This window comes from Malaclemys terrapin, chromosome 18, assembly GCF_027887155.1.
Source record: "Malaclemys terrapin pileata isolate rMalTer1 chromosome 18, rMalTer1.hap1, whole genome shotgun sequence".
Classification (NCBI taxonomy): domain Eukaryota; kingdom Metazoa; phylum Chordata; order Testudines; family Emydidae; genus Malaclemys; species Malaclemys terrapin.
Genome location: NC_071522.1, coordinates 15,947,134 through 15,974,307, shown reverse-complemented (window position 1 = coordinate 15,974,307; position 27,174 = coordinate 15,947,134). Strand labels below are relative to the sequence as shown.

General features: G+C 43.4%; 1 protein-coding gene across 4 annotated transcripts in view; it reads right to left on the bottom strand.

Annotated features, from left to right (window-relative positions):
• The window catches only part of CASTOR2 (cytosolic arginine sensor for mTORC1 subunit 2), a 200,685-nt gene that overhangs the window by 109,827 nt on the left and 63,684 nt on the right, over positions 1-27,174 (bottom strand). For all 4 annotated transcript variants that reach the window (XM_054008588.1, XM_054008589.1, XM_054008591.1 and 1 more), the window contains exon 2: positions 3,420-3,490. In XM_054008588.1, coding sequence (XP_053864563.1) covers positions 3,420-3,490 — 71 coding nt within the window. The remainder of the gene's footprint in view (positions 1-3,419; positions 3,491-27,174) is intronic.

The window sequence follows — 27,174 nt, the reverse complement described above, 5'->3', positions numbered from 1 at the left end:
GATTGTAGGGTGGGGATACTTTTGCATTCACAGTTGCTTCTGAAATTGCTGGGGCGATCAGGGGCCAAAATACCTTTCCTCAGTCTCCGACTGGTTACACATCCACAGCAATTTGCCTGGGAGTGAGTCACGCTTTGTGGATTATTGCATTATGACTCTCCTTAAATACCATTTAGATGTAATAGCTGATACAGAACGCAGTTACCCACTTGCTCGGAGAAGCTAGCCACAGACAACATATTCAAATATGGAGAAAGAGCCAATCTATGTGTGGATGGATGGATGCATGCAAGATTGTCTAGGCTAAAATGCCATTATAATTATCCTCTTGATACCACCACCACTTAATCCATTGTCACTGAACCCAATGTTAGAGGATACAATGTTAATAAGACAGTCATCAGCAGATATGCACATGTATGGAAACCAGGAAAGCAGCCATATGCCTGCGAAGGGGAAATTAAGTCCAAATCATCAAATCAGAAAGAACTGCTACTTGAATGTGGTGGCACTGTCTGACTCACCGAGGTGTCCTGGGGCAATACTGACTCACAAAGCTACCTGAAGACAAGCGTCCGTCTAGACTGAGGATTTGCTCTGATTACATCATTGGTATAATTACTCCAGTGCAACTCCTATTGTAGACAGGCAAAACTGCTATTTTGAGTTTACTCCAGTTTCAAGCAAGGGTAATTTTCACTAGTGCAAACAGAAACTTTGCCTACCTAGACTAGGGGTTACACTGGTGCAATTATAGCGCCCGGGCTGTGGCCACCAATGGCTGGAATTGGGGCAAATTCTCAGTATAGATCAGGCCAAAGAACCACTCCCATATGGATATTACTGCCCCATATTCAGCCCTCGCAATGGCATGTCATCGAATGCAGCAAATTTAGAAAACCAGCATGGTTTAGTGATTAGGGCTCTAGACTGGGGCTCAGGACACCGGGGCGCTCTTCCTTGCTCCAACACTGACATGCTCTATGATCTTTAGCACATCTCTTCCCCTCCTCACCTGTTGTCTGTCTCTCCCATTAGACTGTAAGTTTTTCAGGGACAAGGACTATATGCTACTCTGCTGAGGTTTAAATCTCAGTTGTGGGTTGCCACAATACAAACACTACAAAACATTCATAGGAAACACGTTCTGAATCAGTTACAGTGAACATCTGCTCTAGAAACACAAACATAGGCGTTACATTCTTCCTATCAGGGAAGAAAACAGTAGCATGTGACCTCCATCTTCCATCAAAACCAACATCTCTCATGAACACTTTACAGACCAGGGAATACTTAATGAAATTATTTAAACCAACAATTTACAATAGAGGAATACAATCAAGAAAACTATGATCTGTTCATGACTGCTCTTATAAAAAGGGTGTAATTCACAGAAATAATCATTTGCTACAAATTAATAATCTACCACTAATAATGATGGCATGCAATTTAATTTTTCCTCCTAATGCTTTGATTCTTAAGTCATAAGCACTCACAAAAACTACTAAATATTATGGTGGCATTGGTAGCAACTCCATAGTTATAAGTTTTATAGAGAATAAATTCCTGTTTCACACTTTAATGATTGAATTTTGTCTTCAAACTTGCAAAATGTGTAACCTTTAAGTGCAACCGCAAAGAGCAGCTGTTAAAAATAATAATAGCAGTGCTACACTTCCTCATTCTATCACCTAAATAACACTGCTGCAAATAAAAACGTCTCAAAATGATAAACACCATTACAAATTATTTCCACTTACAAAGCCAAACCGTTCCCTCCATTAAGCAACTGTCCAACACCACACGCTTAAAACAAACAACTACAGCTCACAAACATACTTTTGGCAACACAGGGTTGATGAGACATTCCAGTGAGAAAACATCCACTTCTGCCCAGCGCACATGGTCAGGTGGAAGGCAACACATTTTGCGTGGAAGGAGGTAGCGTGTGTATTATGGGTGGCAGAGATGGAGAAGGTGACATCATGATTGCAAGGGTTGGGTGAGGAGTAACTAGCTATTTCTTGGCTTTTTATAGGTGTGGAGGCTATACAATATTTATCTTTGAGTACTTCTTTTGATTGGGGGGGGGGAGATCAGGGCAATAAGGAGGCGCACGATCGGATATGCTCATGGGGAGCGGATGATGAACTAGCTCAGTAGGTAACATGCAGGTAACTGTAGTCTTCTGTAATGAGGTGTATAAACCCCATATCAATCGAGGCGGGGTTAACTAGAGCCGGAGAGCTGCATTAGCTCCACCTTGTTACACCTGCAGGGTGCCTCAGCCTCAGGGAGGAGTTCAAAGGAAGCAATCCAGTCAATGCAGTTGGGAAGAGTCATCCCAGGAGAGAGATAGGTCCGGAGTTCTCTCTCTGTGAGAAGGGCCGGAGAGAAGCCAGATGGAGGGAGAAGTGAATATGGACACGGGGCGCGTCTACACAGCATTTTGGAGTGAACGGGCTCAAGCCTCCCAGCCCAGGTTGAAGGACTTAGACTAGCAGGACTCACACTAACGCTCTCAAAATAGCGGTGTACACAGTGCTTTGACGTTATGGCTTGGGCTCTAAAGCCAAGGGAGGGGAGTGGTCTTCAGAGCCCGAGTTCCAGCCTGAGCTGCAACTTCAGGGCGCTGTCTACACAGTTGTTTTTACAGCGCTAATGCGAGGGCTGCGAGCCTGACTGTCAACCCATGCTTGGGGGGGCTCACCTCAAAACACTTTGTAGGGTTATCTTAAACGCTCGAGCCTGGGGTGAGCAGAATTGGCTTCGTTTGCATTTTCATTTGGTTTACTCCTGGGAGGAGCCCTACGAGCCACTGCTCTAGAAGAACAGTAAGATTGAAGAGGAGCCCAGGAAGGGCGGAAGACGTTGTGCTGATTCCCGCGGTTTTGTCAGACATTATTTGTTTGGGACGCAGATACCCCTGAAGGGGTAGAACTAGAATGTGACCTGGCTGCAGAGCCAAGCCACCACTGTACCAGACAACGGAAGGACCGAGCAGAAGAGTGGGGCGGAAATGCCATGTCACATCAGGAGGGGGTGCTCTGGGTAGGTAAAAGACTGACCACTACATTTCCAGAAGTCCACCACCATTTTGTATGTGGTGGTTTTCTGGTTAACCCCCTTCCCTCCAAAAAGCTCTCCAATACTCCTCCCCTTTTTTTTTTTTTTTAAGTTGGCAACTTGCACTACAAATTATTCACATTCCATATGTGAAATGTCTTTTACAGCAAAGCAGTGGAGACAGGCTGCTTAAATGATCAAAGCATCTTTCATAACTGTGTTTCTGGTACTTACTAACAGAACCGTTGTACAAACATCTCCGTTTATGGTCTGATCAGGAGAATGACAAAACGGCAAACACGCATTCCTCTGCCCCCAGCTTAGAGTAGAAAGCAGCAGGTGCTGCGACTTACCTAGAAACCCCTCTTCGTCCACAATGATCGTATAGTCCTCTGGCGTTTCCGTGAGACTGAAGAACTTGCACCTGCATAGGGGAACAGGACAGCAGCTCTATTAGCCAATGGACTGAGTAGAGTTATTTATGTTTGTTTGAAACGGTACCCACAAAACTGCCTGCTCTCTTTGTAAGGAGTCAGTGTGCCCAGCCTATAGGGCCAGGGGTTCTATTCCTGTATCTTCCACTTACCTGGCCAGTGACCCACCAGATAGCTACTATATCTATCCAAGATACAGCAGCTAAAATGATCTTTTTTGTCCATTGATCTGAATATGTAACTCCCCTCTTTAAACCCTTCCAATGGCTCCCCCTTGTCCATGGCATCATGTTCGAAATTCCTTGTCCGAACCTTCAAGGTTCTACATCCTGAAACGGACCTTTGAACCCCTCCACTCTGCTAGTGATGCCCTGACATCTCCTCCTCCTCCCATCTCAGAGCCCCTTTCCACATTGGGAGGGCATTCTGCATGGGGAAATCCCATCTGCCAAGCCACTTCCCTGTCCCTCATTCCAGGACCTCCTGATGATTTGCTCTTCATCTATGATTCTCAGCACAGCTGAGTCAATAACAGCAGCATTAAATCAAACATCTTCTCTGTGCCTGTCTTTTGACACTGCGAGTCAACTGAGGCACAGCCTCTCTATTTTGTGCAGCAAACATATGGTCATCCCTAGCATAGTATATTAAATAAACAGAACTTTAGGATCTGCCATTCTGGATACGTAAATGAAAAAAATGTAACAGTGTGCAATGAGATCTCTCTCTCTCTCACACACACACACACACACACACATATACACACACACAGACATGCACGCGTGTAACGGTCTCTAGACTCAATGCGTTAATCCAGACACTATCTGGTTGCTTCCCAGCAATGGCAGAAATGCTTCATATTGCGCTGCATCATTCAAATATGAGCTCACCTCCCAAAGGAATCACAGTGAGGAGCAGCAATACAATTCTCTCTCACTACACTGTCACTCATAGACTCAGACTTTAAGGTCAGAAAGGACCATCATGATCATCTCTTCTGCACATCGCAGGCCACAGAACCTCACCCACTCCTGAAACAGACCCCTAACCTCTGGCTGAGTTACTGACGTCCGCAAATCATGAGTTAAAGGCTTCAAGTTATAGAGAATTCATAATTTACACTGGTTTAAACCTGCAAGTGACCCAGGCCCCATGCTGCAGAGGAAGGCGAAAAAAAAAACCAGGGTCACTGCCAATCTGTCCCGGGGCAAAATTCTTTCTTGACCCCAAATATGGGGGGGAAATATTGATCCGCATTTTTCATGGAAATAAAAAACATTTTTCAACCCGCTCTATGATATGAAAAATATTTTCATAGACTTCAATATAGCCAGGTATGAATATTTGTGAACACTGCCAGTAATCAAAAATACTGCAAATACTGAGTAATTTTAATTTCTCATGGAATATTCTATACAGCCTTAACAAAAACTAGAGTGCTGGTTTGCTAACTTTGGCAAATACAGTGCCAGATTCTGATCTCAGTAATACTAATGTAAACCTCAAGTAACTCCTTTGGTTTCACTGTCCACTGAAAAAAGTAGTTAATCCAGTTTTAGGATGGCATAAATCAAGATAAGAATCTAGACTAATGTTTTAGTTTGAAATGTCCCAAATTATATTTTTTCAACTAGATTTTATACATCATAATCTTAAATAATTTAGGCATAATATACACATACCACATACAAAAAATCCTATTATAAACATTGTTTAGGTTGCAAAGTTAAATACTCAAAAGCTAGGAAATGCTAGATTTAAGATTGACCACGTTCATTAAGTTTGGCCAAGTTATTTCTACCCCCTGAGTCATCCAGTATCTGCACTGGAAAAGGCGGCACCGTTTGGGGAAAAAAGTATGTGATCATGTAATTAACAACTGTGTCATAGTACATAGGCAGAAGGTGACAGAGTTAAGGATGCACAAGCAACCTTAAATCTGGCATTTTCTAAATTTCACGTGCTTGACCTCTAGTTCTTCAGTAATGTTCTTTTAACATAGTTTTTTGTATGTAATTTCCTAGGGATAAGGTACAAAATTTGTTCTTATGTAGAACCATATCTTCCTGCACCATCATGAGCAAAGATCTGAATCATGAATCTTCAGCACTGATTGCTACCACTTGAGCTGCAGGACTAACTACATTAGCTGTCAGACAAGACACTCTTATCCCAGGATAGGGATGGGTTGCTGAATGGTCAGGGGGATCTAGGCCCAACTGCTGTCTCCCCACTTCCCCATGTGGTGCCCCCAGATGGAGGGATGGGTCACTGAAGGCATGTGCTATTTTTGGTTTAGGATAACCTGGCCCAGTTTTCCCAGGCAACAGCTGCTCTGGGAATTCCTGGACATTTCCAGTGCAGCATCTGCAGCTGCTGCATTGGGTGGCGGCGGCAGCAGAGGTCCAGCCTTAGAATGTTCATGGTCAGGGATTATTCTGACAGGCTGCCAAAAAGTTTCCTGAGAAATGCAAGCAACCGAAAGGAAATGGTGATTTTCAAAAGTTTATAGCTCAGCAAAACTTAAAGGAATTAAGAGGGACAAAGAAAAGGCACTTCTCTAGCCCCAGGGCTTTCCTTCTGCCAAATTTCAAAGGTCTATCTACTGCAACAATGGAGGCGATAGAATATCTAATAAAAAAGAGAGTATAAGAATAATGTTTTATAAATGGAAAGTGTTAGACAGCCTAACTGTAGGTGCTGTTAACAGCTTCCCCTATAATTAGTAATCTTGAACCTGTCTATGAGACCTCATGCTCTCCTTTTTATCACCCCAGACTAGATTTATTGCCCTAAGGGAAAGAGTTGTCACACAACATTGGATATCCATGAATTAACATCTCACAAGGATTTTTTAATCTTGCTTATAAAGGAAACTTTTGATTTCTGGCCAAGTAAATTTATTACCAACCATAAAACAAGTTGCAATGCATTATGATGCCACCTAGCAAAACTGGAAAGGGTATATGCACACTTAACATATATATATATATAGATATATAAGTACACACACATCCATTTTGCAGGTAAGGGATGTTCTTGTTGGATTCACTTTACAGCAACTTGGGTTTATAGATTTTTTTTTTTGATTCATTCATACAGTACTTTACATCTAAAGCTTAAATAAATGTTCAGCTTATATTCACTGCATGAATTTGATATGGATAAAATGTGTGGAACACCTGATTGGAGATCAGTTTTCTGTTTATCGATAGGATGGAGGTAACAGACAGAGAACAAACTTCCCTTGCCTTCCCCCCACCTGTGCGCCTCAACCATGATCTGGAGGAAAAGACCTGGGATGGGAAGATACTAATTCAGTTTCCGTTTTCTATTTAGTCCTTCACAGAGATTGCCAATTGCAACATGGCCATCTTCTTGACTGGACTGACACCAAATCAAGAGAAGAATTTGGTGGCTACTTAAGTAAGGCCACGGGTGACCACACAACAACATACCTGCAAGTCTCTATTCAGATCAGACCAATTTTGCTTTATTTTGGTTCCATCTCTACTAATGGTATGCTCCCAGTGCTACCTGGGCAGAACATCAGAAACATGGCCTATATCTGTGATATCAATACTTGTCATTACCATTTGAGTCATTCCAGTCTCTTGTTGACTTCTTGGCAGAGGGCAATACAGGGTGACGGGGCGGGGGGGGGGGAGGGGGAGGGAGGGAGAGGGAGGAAAAAGGAAAGAGCCATAAAGCAAACAAGTAATGTTAAGTGAAAGTAAAGTCTGCTCCAAAAAAAGTTCAAATTCCAAACTTTCTTAGGGATCCTCTACACAGTGCTTTAGCCCGCACCACAGGGGTGTAAATTTTAGCCATGCCAGCATGTCACATGCTAACTAGCCTGCATGGACCCTGCTGGCACATTCTAAAAGTTCTCTAGTGCACTTTAACATAGTCCTGTTACAAGGAGTACCACATTAACTAGGGAACTTGTAGTGAGTGTCCTCAGGGTTCACACAGGCCAGTTCTACATGCTAGTGCGGATTAAGATTTGCTGGTGCTTTGCTACCCCACAGCCCTCCTTGACACATGCATGTTGAATACATAGACGAGATGGTCGTAAGGCAGGAAAAGTTTCATACATAGTGGAATCCCTTCCTGGGGGAGTTTTGCTCTCGAGTTCTCTCTAATGCAAGCACACAAATATTGACCGCTCCACCATAAATTGCACAGACACATGGCAGATGCCATTTTTCCCTGCATACATCTAAATAAAGTGATGACATTCAAAGAACGGGTCTGGTTGAAACCTGACCATCGCTGGCCCTTACATCATTCATCCTGTGTGTCACAAACTGACATTTCCACGTACTATATCCTAAGCCCAACCCACCCCTCACAGCAAAACCTCAAAGATTCAGCAGCATACAGCAGTCACATTTAAAACGTGTATCTTTTTTTACTTCTATCAAAGAGTTTACTAGTCTTGTGGTGTACGGTCCACATTCACGAAGCTCAAGCTACGATACCTTCTCCGCTGGTACAAAGGGAAAAGGAAACTTTTGAATTGAAAAATCTGCATGATAAATATTGCACAGAGAAAACTTTTACCATCACAGTGGCAAAAGAAACCAAAAAGCTCTGCTTAAATTAGATACTCTACAAATAGGATCTACATTAATTCTGAGTGTGATGTAAGCATTTTTACCCCTCAGAAGTCTCATCTGACGGACTTTGCTTCATTTTGAGATTCATCAGTGATACAATGGACCTCTACATTGGATTCCTCTCCTGCACAGTGACACGTGCTGTGTTGTACATCATACATCCTCCACCCAATGTATACAGATGATCTTTCTTTCACCTTATACCAGTTCAGGAAGAACTGAAGAATAGCAGCTTCTCTAAACATCACATTGAAGCCAATCAAGGAGAGGAAGACAGGAGACGTCAGGTATCAGTATCTCTGAGTGAGTGTGGAGAGAAAACACTTAAGAGGGAATAGTTATAGTACACGAATACCCAAACCATATATGGATTCTTCTGGATTTTTGCCTTCTTCATGTTTCAGCACATTTCCACTTCAGCACTGTTGCTGGGTCCGACTGCCTGACAACATGTGTCTTTTTCTGGCAACACAGTACATGTAGACCGATCTATTATTAGATTACATCACTGAATCTGTCCAACTTACTGTGTGTGGAAGCTGAAGCAATACTGAAGCTTTAGGAAAGCGCATCTAGGGTCGCAGCAGCATACTTTTGGTTCTCAAGCAGCACTTAGCCTTTGTGAGGAGAAAGAAAACCAAACCAAGCATTCGTGTTTATTATCAGCCTTACTAACAGGTCTGTATTGGGAGCCTTAGGTTTGGGAGGTGTCCCCAAGATACTTGCTCTCCAGGCCTGCCCAGATCCAAAACAGAGTAAGAAAGACTTGTCAATAGGCTGGAACCTGGAATTAGAACGTGACCTGAAGTCCGCTGAATTCTATAGGACATGAGTGGGCTTTGGGTCAGGCCCGCGTAGGGGCACTGCTTTGGAAGCAGTGGGGCAGTCAAAAGATCAGCACAGAAGATGGCTGTAAGAGGAAGTCATAAGTCCAGCCTTCTTGACAGGAAAGAAATGAGGCTGCAGATTTGTTGTCTGGGAAGAGTGAGAAGGGGAGACAAGCAGTTTGGTCTGTGGAAAACAGCATTCACAGGATTAAAGTGAGCTGCCAGCATCTCCACATATCAAAGACAGCAGGCCCAGGCGTGGCTGATCTGAATGGGAATGGAAGAGCAAGCAAGAAGATCTGAGCTGAACAATCAAAAAAGTGTTGTTTGTAGCAACTTCCAGTCTGTCTTCATGTATTTGCAACAGGGGATTTATAGGCATCTGTCTTTACATTATGATAAGAATACATCTTTTCCTGCAAGAAGAGAGTCTCATGCTAACCCTCTTGGCAATCTCAATCTTTTCACTGCTTTTAAAATAATGACAAGACTTGGATTCTAGCATGACATACTGTGAAACTTATTTAGAGCAGCAAAGAACACTTATGCTGTTCATACATTTTGACACATTTGTGTCACATGTTAAGTACTTTACACCATCTAATTACTCTACTGTACAGTCAATGACAATTGCAAAGAGTGAATTGATTAGCGGTCTCTAAATGCCGTCTTTATTTGCCAGTCAAAACACTTCGCTGCCTTGCTGGCAAGAGTAACAAAGAAAATGTGCAGCTCAGCTAAATCCAGAGGCAAAAGAGGACCCTTCATGGAGGTGCCAGTTGGGAGCACACACAGTTTGGGACCTCAAGGTTGCAAGTTCACATCTTACCAGGTTTAGTTACTGATCCCCAAAACTTACACTGCTGTGCGGTACTAGAAGGCTGCTACTCTATTAAAAGGACCATCCATCCAAAGAAACACTACATCAAATTCCCTTCTTTAGCCCCCGCTGGCTGTCCAAGTGAAAATTAAAGATCTCATGGCACAATTAGAAAAGGGTTGGAGAAAAGGGGCAGACCCTATGTTCTGGTTACAAGTCCCTCTCACATCCAAGGCTACGGGAGAGCAGGTGCTGAACCCATAACGGCTGCAACGTTTGCCTAGAGAGTCACTGCAATGACCTTAGCGAATTCATTACACAATGTTAAACTTTTCCCCAAGTGAATGGGCAACACTACTAGTTATTTTCTGACATGTCAAAGCAGGAATTTTTGAACAGGAATTAATTCAGGGAAGTTGCATAGTCTATTATGCAGGAGGTTAGGATAGATGATCTTAACAGTCCCTTCTGACTTTAAAATCTAAGAATCTAGTAACCGATGCGCTTAAAGCACAGATGTCAATGAGAACAACTGAGGTGGGACCGTCCCTTGGTATGGCACCTACTGCAATGGGGCCCATGACTAAGGCTCCCAGGCACTAGAGTAATACAAATAATAAATAACAACTGATTGGAGGAATCAACGCACAGCTCCAGTAATTCACGCCTGCAGATGGGGAAATATCTAAACCTTCACATAGGCTCCAACATTACTGATAGCAGAGCAATAGGAATAGGACCTACAACACTGAGGCAGTGAAAACCTTAAGGGCAAATATAAAACAAAAAAAGACGTTTGTATCACTACATACAAAGCCTCGAAAGAAAGATGGATCAAACAGAAAAGATATTGGATTTCATTTGTGAAGAGACCTGCTAACCTATCAAACATGCAAATGTTTTTAAAATGTCAACCTGGCTCGAACCCTAGTTAGTCTCATTTGATTAATATCAACCCTGGTTCAAGTCTCCAAGAAAACAATCCCATCTGGTATGGACCTCGCAAGCCCAGGCAAATCAAAATACTTATTCAAATGAAAGATTAATGGTAGCTTGAAATGATTATGACTGGTAACTGTGATAAAATTTCCTTTTCTTATTTTGTAGCCAGACATAGTCAACCTAGACTTCCCAAGTTGGATGAGTACAACCTACAATGGTGGAACAGTTCAACACCTATCTTGCAACATAACTACCAAACAATCTTCTCTTGGTCATAACAACATGTGTATTCAGTTTAAATCGTGACACTAGTGAAGCCCAAATTATGGTGTTTTCGCCTCTCAAAGCAGAAGATCTGTTGTGTTGCTATTTTCCAGATCTTTGCCCCTGACGTGAAGCCAACAACGCGATCTTTGTTTCACTCACCACACCAGATTTTTTACACATACCCACTAAAAGCAATTAGCAGGGAGAGTTTGAACATGCCATTCTGGCTTTTACAGGCTTCCTTCATCTTCCCTTCTGCCAGAAAATCTACCTCTCCTAAAATCACTTGGGGGAGGGGAGGGAGGAAATATTCTTGCTACATTTGAGAGAAGAAATCGGAAGCCAAATTAAAGTCAAGTGCTAGCAAATATCTAGTAAATGAATACATTAAGTGAAAAAATAAATTTTCAGCATGCTCTGAGGCGAAACACAATATAAAGCTCACCTATTAAAGGAAAGGCATTTGCTAACCCCTGGAGCATCATAATGTTGTATGTACTAAGAACTTTAATTACACACAAAGAAAGGATGAGAAGGTCTAAGGGTCCACCAGTGCTGGCTTCCTTAATTTTAAATAAATCTATTGTGTGTGTTATGAACAAAAAGAAAAAAATACAACCGCATCTGCTCCAACCCCTCAGACAGAGACCAACACCTACAAGATCTTCACCAAGCATTCTCAAAACTATGATACCCACACAAGGAAATAAAGAAATAAATCAACAGAGCCAGACGTGTACCCAGAAACCTCCTGCTACAAGACAGGCCCAAAAAAGAAACCAACAGAACTCCACTGGCCATCACCTACAGTCCTCAGCTTAAACCTCTCCAACGCATCATCAGTGATCTACAACCCATCCTGGACAATAATCCCTCACTTTCACAGACCTTGGGAGGCAGGCCAGTCCTCACCCACAGACAACCCGCCAATCTTAAGCATATTCTCACCAGCAACCACGCACCACACCATAACAACTCTAACTCAGGAACCAACCCATGCAACAAACCTCGATGCCAACTCTGCCCACATATCTACACCAGCAACACCATCACAGGACCTAACCAGATCAGCTACAACATCACCGGTTCATTCACCTGCACGTCCACCAATGTTATATATGCCATCACGTGCCAGCAATGCCCCTCTGCTATGTACATTGGCCAGACTGGACAGTCACTACGCAAGAGTATCAATGGACACAAGTCAGATATCAGGAATGGCAATATACAAAAACCTGTAGGAGAACACTTCAACCTCCCTGGCCACACAATAGCAGATGTAAAGGTAGCCATCTTACAGCAAAAAAACTTCAGGACCAGACTCCAAAGAGAAACTGCTGAGCTCCAGTTCATTTGCAAATTTGACACCATCAGATCAGGATTAAACAAAGACTGTGAATGGCTAGCCAACTACAGAAGCAGTTTCTCCTCCCTTGGTGCTAGCAGAGCACCTCACCCTCCCTGATTGAACTAACCTCGTTATCTCCATACTGATTTATACCTGCCTCTGGAAATTTCCATTACTTGCATCTGAAGAAGTGAGGTTCTTACCCAGGAAAGCTTATGCTCCCAATACTTCTGTTAGTCTTAAAGGTGCCACAGGACCCTCTGTTGCTTTTTATGAGCAAAAAGAAGTCTCCCACCACAACATGCCTGCCAACAGGCAAAATACTTGCAGTACTTACTGTGGCACACTTCAGGGAACATGAATGCAGAACAAGAAGGACATCCTTAGGTGTTACTGCATTCATCTCGCATTTGTCCATAGAATACTGAAGGAGTTAAATGTACACAATTTCCCACGTAGTAAATGAAAACAATGTATTAAGTGGTGGTGTTTGATTAGGCATGGACATGCTGGAGGTAACACATCTGCTTTATCCATGTCTTGTCATAGGCATGGACCTGCAGTAGAATTTACTGATCTGAATAGCTTTCCCCACTATTCCCCCCAGACCCCCCATCACATACACTATTTTACATAAGCTCTGCTATGTGGTTTCTGCTGGGAACATCACCACTTACCACCTAGACTAGATCTACTAGAGATGGGCCAGAATCTGAACTTCATGGATCAGGCACTTTTCCATTGTTTCTTAGGGCAAGTTGCTTGGCAACCCTCTTCAACACTGTATGAGACAGACCACAGTAGTGTAGTCATGTCACTCCTGTGGTCTCATTTGCTATTCAGGTCTGATTCTCAAGGGTACTATTCCAGTCAATAGGAGTCGAAGGTTCCCATTATGGGTACAGAAAATACAGCTAGGTAAAGTGTTGGCCTAGAAAAGTTTATTTCTGAGAAAAAAAATGTTTGTATTTTAAATTAAAAAGTAGTTGAAACAAAATAAATTTTAATTTCAACTGACTCAAAAATGAAGTAAAAATTTTGGGGAGGAAGGGAGGTTTTTCCCTTCCCCACTTCGCCAGGGATGGGGGGGGAGAGGGCAGAGAGGGTGAGGAAAAAAGGGGGAAATAAAACCCCAATAAGCCAAAATCAGAAAAAAAATTATTACATTTGAAACAATTTTTGTTTTGTTTTGAATTGAAATAACATTTTTTCACTTAACCCAAAAATCAAAAATGTCTGGGAATGTTTTTCTATTTCTTTCAAAAATGCTCATGGAAGATATTTATTGTTTTTCAGCCAGCTCTAATTGGAAACACTCAGGACTTTGGAGAATCAACTAACCCGAAGGAGAAGCCTCAATGCTAAATCCCTCATTGATCAGAAATGCATGTTCATCTCAGTTGTAACCTACAACAGGAAAACATTGCAGAAATCATGTGTCAGAATCTCAGACGGAAGCGAGTTCTTCCACCAGTTGTAAAGCAAGAATTACCGAAACAACATATTGCATTTGGGTAAGAATTTGCTCAAGGTGGAGGGAGGTCACACAGTGTGTTTCTATTCTCATTTAGGACCATGAAAACAGCACTCGAGTTCACAATGATTGTATCAGTGACTTCCATGTAAATCCATTCAATGTACAGGTTTTCCTAACTGCCAGCACCTGCTAAACTTAACCTGGAATCAAAAAGTTATCTTGCTGGCTTACACGTCACCAGCACTAATGATTCTGCAGTTGGACTGAGTTTAACACTTCTGTTGATGGTCCGAGAGCCATGTTAGAGCCGAGGGTCGCTGTCCCAAAGCCATTTGGGAACTGCATTGCTCAGAGAAGTAAAAACGGGGACAAACTCACTTTGTCCCTGACACAAGCAGACAACACTGAATACGCGTGGGTGGTGGTGGTGGGAATTGTTGAATAAGGTACACTTTCCTGACCACACTTTGAACGTACTAGTTTAATTAGGTGTAAACAATTTTAGAATATAAATTGAGTGGGGTTGCTTGGGATAGCAGAGGACTGGACTTGATGGCCCAAGAGGTTCCATCCAGTTGATGGCAGTGTTTGTCCTGTGGGGCCCCGCCCCAAAGCTCAAATCTGGGACCCCTAACTGTGCAGAGGACACCATTTTGATCTCAATATTGAGTCCTCCATGCGGCACGACCTTGCACATACAGTGCATGTGAGGTCATGCCACATGGAGAACGTCGTTTTGTAGCGCAGAGATAGGGCATGTTCCAGCTCCAGTAAGCCATGTCACTGTATCAGGGGGCCCCCCCTTGCAGCCTTGGGGCTCCCTTTGATAGCACGGGTTGCAGGTGCCCAGCGCTGCCACTGCTTCCCGCTCTCTGTCCTATGTTGCTGTGTATACAACCAACCGCTTTCTTTATTGTGTGTTTAAAAGCAGATTGCTGACTGCTCCAAAGGCAGGGAACACAAAATGGAAGAGAATTACAAAGCCATTCATCTTCCACTGGCCCCACAAGCTTCGAGAGCTACTACACGCTGAAAGACATTAGTGTCCTTTGTGGTGGTTCTGCAGTAATTTTAGACTCACTTCATCAAGCCGATGAGTGAGCAAAAAACTAAATCAACCATACAGCTAAGTCCACTAGACTATATGGGGAGTACGGGATTGAGTGTTTGCAGGCAAACAGGAAATCCTGAGGGTAAATAATAAACTCTCCCTTCTACTCCAACAGCTTGATTTCTTATTTTGGTCACAACACAAATTTGGCACCTCTGAGTTTTATGGGGGGGAATAATTGTTAGTTGAGCTCCTAACTGCCTAGGAATCAAAAGGTGTGGAGAGCTTTGATTAAAGGAGAAGGCGTACAAGCCTCTCTCACACCTCTGGATTTCTTGGTTCAATCAGCGCACAACACAAAACCACAGCACACAAGCTGATATGATTGGCAGCTGCTGCAGAGGGGAAGCCTAGGTCTGGAAAATTAAGGACAGCTTTAGGTCTTGATTGAGGTGAATTAACAAAGAAGGCAGGGGAAGCTTACATAGTTCGCTTGCTAGCTAAAGCTAGGCAATATGGAATAAGACTCTTGCCTTCAAGAACATTGGAATGTGTGCGTCTCTCTACACATTTTTCCATAAAAATCAGTTCATCTGTTTTGAGTCAATGTTGCCCAAATAATTTCCCTCTACCCACAGACTGGAGAAGAAAAAAGACAAGAAAAAGAAAAAAGAAATCAGTAAAGGCACCACTCACATCTGCCCCAGCCTTAGCTCACATTCCTTAGCATCCTGATGGTAACAGAGAGATCCATTCGTAGCCTCCTCAGCTCCACAACCAACTCCCTTTCAATGCCAACTAAGGTGACCAGAGAGCCGGTGAGAAAAATCGGGATGGGGGGGGGGTAATAGGTGCCTATATAAGAAAAAGCCCCCAAAATCGGGACTGTCCCTATAAAAACAGGACATCTGGTCGCTCTAATGCCAACATACAACTATCCACAACCAACACACTGGTTTCTCAGGACCACTACAAATGCACGACCTTATCTCCAGGAAGAGGACATATTACGGAGATACACCTTTCATTTGGAAAGGATACAATGCACTACCTAGCATCACGGTCAGAGTCGGCAGAGTTGAGGAATTAGAGACATGGGCTGTAGAGGGAAGAAAGGGGAAACTCAAGAGGAGTTTGTTGCGGAGATAAGAAATTCCCCCCTTTCGCTCGCTGCTGAGTCCGTGACTGTTGCTATTAAGAACTGGGAGGTGGCAGAGAGAGGCGACGTTACCTGACAACTGGAACAGGTAGCTGTGCTATGGAGAAGGCACATTGTCTATCTGGCAAGACTCCTAAGACTACCACTGAAATGTTGTATCATTTCAGCATGTCCGTATGGTCTGACAGAAGCATTTTTGCCATTCTGGTTCTACTGAACAGATGCTAGATTGTGTTCTATTGCATCGCTATGCATTTAGACAACCTTCAAAAGGAAGAAAAGAAAAGCTTAATGCTGTCCAGCCTCAGTTAAGTATTTGACAAACATGCCACCCAAAGCAACCAGAGTTGACACAGGCACATCTGGCTGAAGCATTCCCAGCAACTGGCCCAGATATGGAATATGGGATTACATCCTGGGAGCCCTTCAATTTGTGCAGGCACTGTTATACACACAGAGTTCATCTTGTGCTTTGTAACAAATCCTACATGTGAAAAAGAGTTCTCCCAATATGTGGAAACTTCCGGAGCTTTTCCTTCTCTGTTAAACAAAGGACATGTGGCTGTGTAAAATGAACTGGTCTTAATTAGAGTTTGTTCAGGACACTGCATATGATGCATAGCAATGCTAGCCACGGTACGTCCAAGAAGCCAACTCGGCGGCTTAAGAACACTTTCCGTATCTCTTTGTATTTTACAAACTGCGAAGCACAAATCATGGACACTACTGTTGAGCTTCCTCCAGAAGAAAACTCCCCTGACTTATCTACACTGCATTTGTTACTTAGGCAGCTTTGCTTCACTTTCACACTCAGGAAGCTAAGGCAAAAAATGAAATGAATTGAAAGCCAAGCAGTTGAGCAAACCCCCGTCATCATCAATTCACCTGTCTCTCTGGGTCAATGGGAAGCATAAGGGAAACCTGGACAGATTTGTGATTGCCAAGTTACAGGCTTGGAGGGAACGGAGCGCGCTTATGCTAATTTCAGCTTTTGGACAACACCAGGCCACAGAGCTATATTCTGTGGAGGCTAAGCAGAACACAAACAGCAGGCTTTTATTTTGAGCTTTCCAACCGTTGGTGGAATTCTCCACATTAGACAGACTTGGATGATGTGTTACAGTAACTCAATTTACAAAATGGACCTTCAGACAGAGCGAGAGAGTGCAATACTAATATAAACTTAAACCAATAAGCAACAACATGATATAAAATCAAGTTTGAAGCACACACAGCAAATATACCAGATTTTGAGAAAGAACAATCCTAGGTAGTTTAAATGTGGTTTCATGAGCCATTTCACAGGCAGTCCTGAAAGGCTGTCTGATCGCTGAACAGAACACTTGTGTTACAGTTTACGCTGATTCCCATCACAAAACAATTCCCTAACAAAACAAATCTGAAACAACCTTTATCCAACATAAATGAGTAAAGGGCACAAGCAACTGGTGATTTCTTTTACAGAATTGTGCCTTTAATATGAGCACCGGAAACACTAATACAAGCATGTACCTGAATTACCTAAAATGTGAATTACGCCCCTCCCATTCGTTCTATCTTAACCTTTTGCTCAAGAGCACCCTCCACACCTTATATTACCTGCTGCCATAGTTGTAACAGGTCAGTTTTTTTGCAGAGTTGGTTAAGAAATGTCAACGAGTTTTGTAATCCAGCGCAACACTACTGGGACATTACAGCTGTGCATTCACCTTAAAATGAAATACGTGGCACTGCACACGACCACACCAAAACCCAATCAGAGCAACTAACTGATCAGTTTCTGAGTTGGAAGATCCACAGTACAATTGAAAATACTGGACCTACAGCTTTGCCTATAGTAGCAGATGTCTCACCCGCTGCTAACATCCATTCTGTCCCACTGATGTTAGCAACATTGGTAGCCTGAAGGCAGACAGGCCATGGATGTATTAACCACCACGTCAGCTAGACTTGCTCTGAGCACATATATGTACATACCTTCATTTATCTACTTCTCTACCTATACCTGTACACATACACACCTAGAGACTTTTTCAAGAAACAAGCAATTGGGGGAACTTTCAATAAAAACTAAACAGTGTTGCACGTTAAATGCCCTCACCCCCAGCTGATGCAAATAGTAAATATGAACTCTAGGGCTGGACACCTAAGACCTGTAGGTCCCTCTGAAAATCACAGCCCTAGACTCATTTGTCAAATACCCGCACCCTGGACTGAACTTCCCCAACTGACATGACCGCCATGGGCTCAATCCTGAACTCCCACTGACTTCTATGCCCAGGAGGTCAGCAGCAGCTTGCAGGGTCAGGTCCAAAAGACGGTGTGTTTGGGAGATGCGTTTTTAGGAATAATATGACAAAATCCACTACTCCATACAGGCCGTTGCTGACAACAAACCAGGCCTTCTCAATCCGTATGCCACTAATTATAATTGCTGCCTTATTCCACTATCCTTCTGCCATGAAATAAAGATGCATTATATAGTTACTCATAAATCATCAGCATCCTTTGTGTATTTGGGGGCTTCACAAGGAACTGTTTGCGTCTGTGCACATTACAGCTGGAAGGTAATCAGACAAAAAGCCAACAACCAAATTAAAAAGACAGAATGGAAAAGAATACACCCAAACCAGAAGGAATGCCTTGGAATCGATGTTTCCTAAAACATTTACATTCAATGAAGCAACAGAAGCTAGGTTCTAAGTCTATGCGTCAGACTAGAACGATGAAATTGCTGCTTGTCTCATCTCACTACGGAAAAGATCAACGGGGTCAGCAACCAGTAAGTGATAGCTTCATTCTGTCCTTCTTCATAGACTGTTAGGGATCCCAGTACTGTAGGACAGATGAGCCAAGCAGGTGACAGCTATCTGCCCCAAAGAGAATCCAGTCTAAGAAGCTGATCCCGCTCCATTTAAACCAACTGCAAAATTCCCACCGATTTCCTGGGCAGAGGCAATGCGTAACCGTTAATAGTCCAGGGGTAGGGGGGAGGGGGAAGGAGAGAATGTATTTTGAATCCACTCCCTAGAAAAAAAATATAGATAGATAGAAGACAGACAGACAGACAAACCCTGGCAGAAATCTGGGGGGGCACATGACCCTACGTGCCTCCTCTCCCCTGCATCACATCTGTTCCTGGTTGCAGGGCGGACCTCATAATGGCATAAAAAGTGATGTTACAATCCCCAGTTCTCTGAAAGGCCCAACTCCCAACAATGGCCTGTCACAGAAATGTTCCGAAGAGAAAGAATATTTAGATAAAACACCATCTATTTTCCTCCCTCTATCCTAAGTGCCAAGTTACGTGTGGCTAATAAGAACAGAGGCTATGAAGGAGTAAACACACACAAATGAGATGCTCTTTTTTTTTTTTATAAGCAAAACTCATTTGCCCGCAGCCTGATTGCATTTTCACTAGTGCATTCCTGTCAAAACACCATTCAAGTCAGTGGAGTTACACCAGTGATGAATTTGACCCACCGACTTTAATGGAGCTACTCTGCAGAATGGGACAGCAGAATGTGGTCCAAAGAGGAAGAATGGCCCAGTGGTTATGTTGCTAGGCCTGAGACTTAAGAGACCTAAGTTCAATTCCCCTGCTCTACCACAAGCTTCCTGTGTGACCTTGGGCAAGACACTTAGTCTCTCTGTGCCTCAGTTCCCCATCCGTAACAAAAGAATAGCAGCACTGGGCTCCATCACAGGGGTGTTGTGAAGATTAAATAAAACAAAAAAGATGTGAAGTGCTCAGATGCTATGGTTATGGAGGCTATATCAAAATCCTTAGATAGTCTACATAATCCACTCAGTGTCTTTTAGTGTTGCTATTTCTGATTTTGGAACCATGTCCGACTCCAAAACACCACAGAAAAACAGCTGAATATTTCAGTCTGAGAAGTTGCAAAAATCATCAAAATTATTTGCAAAGCAAAACTACCTTTTAATGTGCATCAAAACACTGTCTGATGTTAATATCCTTCCCTATGGATAACTGTAAAATCATGCATCAGTTTTTATCCAAGGATTTTCATTTGTTCCTTCTGGCTGGATTTTTCCCCTAATGCCTCTTTAAATATATTGTTTACATTTGTATTGCTGCTAATGACTGGGAGGTGCCCATAAAGTCATTTTTTCAAATCTCTATAGAGGAACAACCAATGGTTATACGAAAATGTCAGTTTATCCTTGCTCTGCAAAGAGGATTGTAATGAAATCTCCGAAGGTGCAATAGATAGGGAATTATTAACGGCACGGAAACAGTTTGCATCTGCATTGGGAAACAATTAATTTCTTGCCGAAGCTAACAGAATCATACAATTGATGCAGGCACATCTTTCCCCGCCCTTACACTGATATTTTAAAGAGCCCATCAACTCAGATGCAACATGTCCACACAAAAGATGTGGTGGAGCACTTGAATTCCTTTCCATTGCAATACTCTCCTCCATTTCTCTATGGGGAAGGTCATATTTTAACAGCTTCCTCTCCCTTACCCAGATAATGGCATCCTCTGAGCATGTCTTCAGGATAAAAGCCACAGGAGTGTAAACTCAGTGCAAGACAAGAGGTGGTGGAGAGAGATATGGGATTTATCCAAACCACATAAATATCCTCAACAAATTAGAAAAGGGATGAGAAATACATTACAGACGTGGCTGTGGGATTTAAGGTTTACAGCACAAAAGACAATCTAATATCTAATGAAGTCACAAACAAATTTAGTATTTACTGATGAGATCCGGTAGGATTAGCTTGTACAGACAATGCAATGCAGAAACAAGTAAACAACATTTCCTCTCCCCCGCCCAATAAGGTAATACACATCAGTATTAAAGTGTTCTGTTCTTCCTCTTCTGGTATTCCTTTAATACCTTCTGCTGTAAAAGACTGACTTTGAAATCCTACCAGCAATAAAATGCAATTGAATATTCATAAGTACTGCACTACTACACATTAGGAATGAGGTTAGTAGTTGAAGCCAAACACTCTAGGTATGTAGTTGATATTATTGTGCTCAACCAAAAACCAAGGGCTCATTGTGTGGGCAACACTGAAAACACTGACAGTTCATAGCATGCGCTTTTTGTTTCTAGGATGGGAGAAACTAAAGCTTGCCCGTTTGGGTGCAAGAAGCTCTCAATATTGGTCAGAGATGTAAAGCTATGCGGAAGACATGGCAAAACGACTGTGGACTAGAATGGCTACTGATGAGTGCATTTACTACTGCTGAGGGAATTCTGCGCCACTGCACATGCACAGAATTTATGTTCCCTGCAGATTTCTTTGCTTCCCACACAGAAAAATGACTGACAGGGAAGCAAAGGGAAACCACAAGAGCGGTCATGCAACCCTCCTCAGCAGTATGTTTCAGGTGCCCAGGGCAGCCAGCAGAGAGGTAAATCACTGTGCGGCAGGGGGCGGGACAGGGGAAGACACGGCTAGTGGCTCCTACCCTGTGCAAGGCTCAGCTGCTAGTCCCTGCTTGGCTGGGAAGGACGGGACTTCCTCTTTCCCTGCACGGCATCTGGGGTGGGTCAAACCGACCCCCAGATTTCTCCCCTGGCTCTAGGAAGCTCTGCAACACCCTCACACACACAGACTTCCTGCACCCATCACTCCTCAACTGCAGGAGGAGGGATCACTGTACAGGGAGCTGCTCCTCATCTACCCAACCCCCGTGGAGCCAAACCCTCCCACTGAGCCTCTCTCCGCCCATACCCAGAACCCCCCTAATAAGCCCCATTGCACTTCAACCACCCCAACCAGCCACCCACATGAAGATCCCCACCCTACCGAGCCCCAACCAGCTGCACCTGGAGCCCCACTCCACTGAACCCCACTCCCCTACCATCTGGACCCCCCCCCCCCACTGAGCTCCCCACACCCAGACCCTGCTGCCGAGCTCTATCCCCCCCACACCCAGACTCCCCATGCTGAGCCCTCACCTAGAAAACCAACAAGCCTCTGTGCATCCAGATCCTGCCCAAATCAAGATTCCCCACTGAGCTGCCTGCATCCAGATTGCCCCACACAGAGCCCTGGACCCCCCACATTAAGCCCCTCCACACTTGGATCCTGCTTTGCTGAGCCTGCCTGCCCACACCTGGTGCACCTGGCATGGAGGGGCAGGGCCCTGGGATGTTTCTGGGGCAGGCCAGTCCTTGTGCTGTCAGGGTTGAATGTAGCCTCACCCGAGTCCATGTCCCGGGAGGGGATAGGCGGGGAGGGAGGGAGCTGCACAGTAATCTCCCACCTCTGTGCAGCCAGTGGCCTGTGCTCCCCAATGCCATCCCGGAGCCTCCACATTTATTTGACAAATAAAATGGGCAGAATTTTAAAATATTGTGCGCAGAATTTTTAATTTTTTGGCGCAGAATGCCCTCAGTAGGAATTTCCCTGCAGAAACCATAAACATGATTTTCCCAGCATGGGACACAATCTTTCTTCCACAAGTCACAAATATATTTCCAGAGCTCAATAAACAAAAAGCATGGTGTTGAAGCTGGACAAGAAAGTATCTGCAGCATCAAAGCAGGGAATCATTGAAAATAATTGTGGGATAGAAAAAGACATATTCCAGCAGCATGGAACAATAAACACAGGTTCAGTTGTCACCATTTTCAAAAGGGTTCCATTTGCCAACTACTTCAAAAACATGAGTTATAACCCTCTCCACAGGGAATACTGCCTGAGGTTCTACACGTCTGACATGACTTTAGTGTCCATTAACAAGTGAGTGTAAATGTGATACCTGTTAAATCTTCCCTCTGCTCTGAGAGAAAAGTTAAGTTCTTGATTGGCGTCATGATAGATGGAGTCACAATCCTTCTTAAACAGGAGATGTTTAATAAAGACACAACCACAACTAAAGACATAAACAGGCTTCAACACAGCTTGAGTGCCAGCTTTGTGTCTCATGTTTGTTTGTCCTTCTGGAACATCTAATGGTTGGACAGTACACTATAAGTGAACATCTCAAAACAGTGGGGGTGTGTATGTGTGTGTAGGGGGTGGGGGATGAATTGGGGAGGCACCTACAGAAAAAGCCCTCCTATTGGTGATTGCACACACCCGCCTCTCTCTGATTTGCCATCATTGTGGCAATCAGGAAACTGCGTACACGGGAAAGTATTATTAGGAAATTAGTTATTTGCAGTGGATTTTTAGTGCAATTTAGCAGCTGGCGAAAAGAAGGAGCCAGCATCATGTGACCAGCCAGCACTCCATGAGCCTGCAGCAATTGCTCCACAGAACCTATCCTCTAAAACTGCCTTCTCACGACATGGTTCTGAACGGGCAGGCTGACAAGAGCAGAGCAGGGGCGCACACTCAGTAGTGTTTTCAGACCTGCCTGCTCACCCTTTCAGATCAAGAGTCTTATAAACATCAGCAGTGGGACAAAATAAAGTAGTAAAATATATTTTTCTCCCTCTCTCTGACACACACACACACACGCACACGCACGCAGAGAGAACACGTGCATATGCATAAAAGTGCTAGGTCATATTATTTAAAGAGTGCTCTACCAAAAACCGAACTCTTGAAATTAGTCCCTTCAAGCCGGAAAGGAGCGGACCCTGTGAAGAAGAGCATGGAATTCCTCAAGACTCCAGGGTGTGCCTGGAGTCAAAAACATCCACCAAAATCAGTTACGCGATAGTGAGTGGACTAGGATTACAGTCTATAGTTTCTGAATATTGACACTTGAATCTGATGGCCAGCTCAACAGCCAAAAGAAAACCCAGAGCTCCACGGAAGGCAAAGCCCAATATTCACAAGGAGTGAGTCACTGTCTGACAGAGAAATCGGACATGGCAGAGGTGTGGGAACTACGGGTGCTGCAGCACCTGTGGGCTCCCAGCTGCCGGCACTGCGCCCCCGGGGTCCTGGCCTCAGCTGGGGTGGACAGGGGGAAGGGGGCTGGCTTTCAGCACCCCTACTATAAAAATGTTCCAGCACCACTGGGACATGGTTAGTTTTCCACAAACTCAAAGTCATTTCCATTTGCTGTTCTGTCTTGAGAAGAATGTTATGGCAATTCCAGAATGCTCAGCCTCCCTCCTGGCTTCCTGTTTCAGGTCTCTGCAGGGCCGGCAGATGAGCTCCAGTTTCAAGCGGAGCACAAAAACAGCACATAACCTGTATTTAATTAACCTCAGAAGTGCTGAGCTGGTATTCTAGACCAGTGTTTCTCAACCTGGCTTGCTGCCTTCCTAAACTGTGGCAGGGAGATCTCAGGGATCGGCTCTGGTCCACGGACTGGTTGTTGAGAAACATTGTTCTAGATGCTTCCAAAATTTCAAGGAGTTACTCATTCTCTTCTTTATTCTAGGGTCGTGGGTTTATTTGTTGGTTACTTTAATAGGCAGCATCCCATCCTGGGTACTTAGGAGGGAACCCATGGTATAACAGACAGGGCACTGGGCTGGGAGCGAGGAGATATGGATTCTACTCCCAGCTCTTCCGCTGAACTGCTCTGAGATCTTGGACAAATCACACCTCTCTGTGCTGCTGTCTCCTCTCTCGTCCTTTGTCTATTTAGACTGTCAACTCTTCAGTACCCCAACCATCTCTTATTATAATGTACAACGCCTAGCACAATGGGGCCCCAATGTTTGCTGGGACCTCTAGGCACTGCTAAAATACAAGTGTATGTAAGTTTCCCCAGGTTAAGAACTTCACTGAGTAAAGGGATGACAACTGCCGCTATGGAGTTGGGAAAGCAGGGTTCAAACTGTGGATGAGATAAAAAAAAAAAAATTGAGCTTCTGGTGGATATTTCTGTATCTGTATTTCTCCATCATGCTGTCCATCTCTGTTCAAGAAATCCACAGGACTGGAGCTCTTCATTAACATAGTGCCTTGGTGGATGATACACAATTTCTGCCTACAATGCGCTCTTGGCTCTTACCAGCACTAAAAGTGCCTCATTCCAATGATAGTAAAAACAAATTTTTGAGAACTGGAGACAGGCAAACATTGTACCTACCTTTGAAAGGGGGAAACAAAAAAAAAGACTTAGAAATGTACAGATCAGTCATCCTAACTTCGATACCTGGAAAGATGCTGGAACAAATTGTTAAACAATCAAATTGTAAGCACCTATAGGATAACAGGGTGATGCTTTAAAGGTAGCCATCCTGTAGCAAAAAAAACTTCAGGACCAGACTCCAAAGAGAAACTGCTGAGCTTCAGTTCATTTGCAAATTTGACACCATCAGCTCAGGATTAAACAGACTGTGAATGGCTAGCCAACTACAAAAGCAGTTTCTCCTCTCTTTGTGTTCACACGTCAACTGCTAGAAGAGGGCCTCATCCTCCCTGATTGAACTAACCTCATTATCTCTAGACTGATTCTTGCCTGCATATTTATACCTGCCTCTGGAAATTTCCACTACATGCATCCGACAAAGTGGATATTCACCCACGAAAGCTTATGCTCCAATACGGCTGTTAGTCTATAAGGTGCCACAGGACTCTGTCGCTTTTTTTAGGGTGATCAGGAATAGCTAACATGGATCCGCCAAAAACAAATTAGGCCAATCCAGCCTTATTTCCTTCTTTGACAGGTTACTGGCCTAGTGGATGGGGGGGGAAGCAGAAGATATGATATATCTTGATTTTAGTAAGGCTTTTGACACAGTTCCACATAACACACTATAAGCACAATAGAGAAATGTGGTATAGATGAAATTACTATAAGGTGGATGCACAAGTGGTTGAAAAACCATACTCAAAGAGTAATTATCAATGGTTCACTGTCCAATTGGGAGGGTGCATCTAGTGAAGTCCCGCAAGGGTCTGTCTTGGGTCCATTACTAGTCAATATTTTCAGTAATTACTTGGATAACAGATTGGAGAATAAGCTTATAAAGTGTGTGGATAACACAAAGCCAGCAGGGGTTGCAAGCTTTTTGGAAGACAGGATTAGAATTTGAAACAAACTTGACAAATTGGAAAACTGGTCTTAAATCAACAAGATGAAATTCAAGAGAGACAAGTACCACACTTAGGAAGGGGGGGAAAACAACAACAAATGTACAAATACAAAATGGGAAATAGGTAGTGGTACTACAGGAAAAGGATCTGGGGATCACAGCGGATCACAAATTTAATATGAGCCTACAATATGATGCAGTTACAAAAAAAGGCTAATATCATTCTTGGGTGTATTAATAGGGGTATTATATGTAAGACATGGAAAGTAACTGCCCTGCTCTACTCGGCACTGGTGAGTAGAGTGTCCAGTTTTAGGCACCACATATTTAAGAAAGATGTGAACTAACTAGAGAAAATCCAGAGAGCAACAAACAGTTTCAAAGGTTTCAAAAACCTGACTTTACAAGGAAAGGTTAAAAAATTGGGCATATTTAGTCTTGAGGAAAGATGCCTGAGGGGGGACCCAATAACAGTTTTCAAATATGTTAAGGACTGTTATAAATTGTTCTTCATGCCCACTGAAAGTAGGGCAAGAAGTAGTTGGCTTAATACACATCAAGGGAGATTTAGGTTAGATATTAGGAAAACTTTCTAACTATAAGGTAATTAAGCACCGGAACAGGCTTCCAAGGGAGGTTGTGGAATTCCCATCACTGGAAGTTTTTAAGAACAGGTTAGACAAACACCTGTCAGGGTTTCTCAACGGAAGGGTCAAACCTGAGCAATGCTGCAAGTCTGGAGATTACAAGCTGGGAGCAGGGAGCTGAGCCCAGCCAGCCCTGCAAGACAGGAGCAGTCACATGGTGGACTTATTGCATACGTATAATCGTAATGTGTATATTAGATAGCATGGGTAAGAAATATTTAGTAAACTAGATGTTATTTTATTTTTATTTTTTGCACTAAAGCTATTTGCTGGGCGGTGACTGGCCAACTAAGGTTCCTTCCAGCCCCACATGCCTATGATTCTAGCTGAAACTAATCCGAGAGGAAAGCTGGCATTTTAGTAAGAGTTCAGTGCCTCTAGCCACCATAGATAAACGTAGACTGTTTTCTCAGTCAAATTAAAGAGCATTTGTAAAGCAGCAGTCTGTGAGCGCCTTAAATAAGCCCTTTAGATTTTAGCTGGAACAAATAAAGTGCACTTATGTGTTGGGAAAACCTTCCCAACAAACAGAGGGAGGGAGCAGGGAAGGTAGCTCTAAGAGTAATCGCCTCC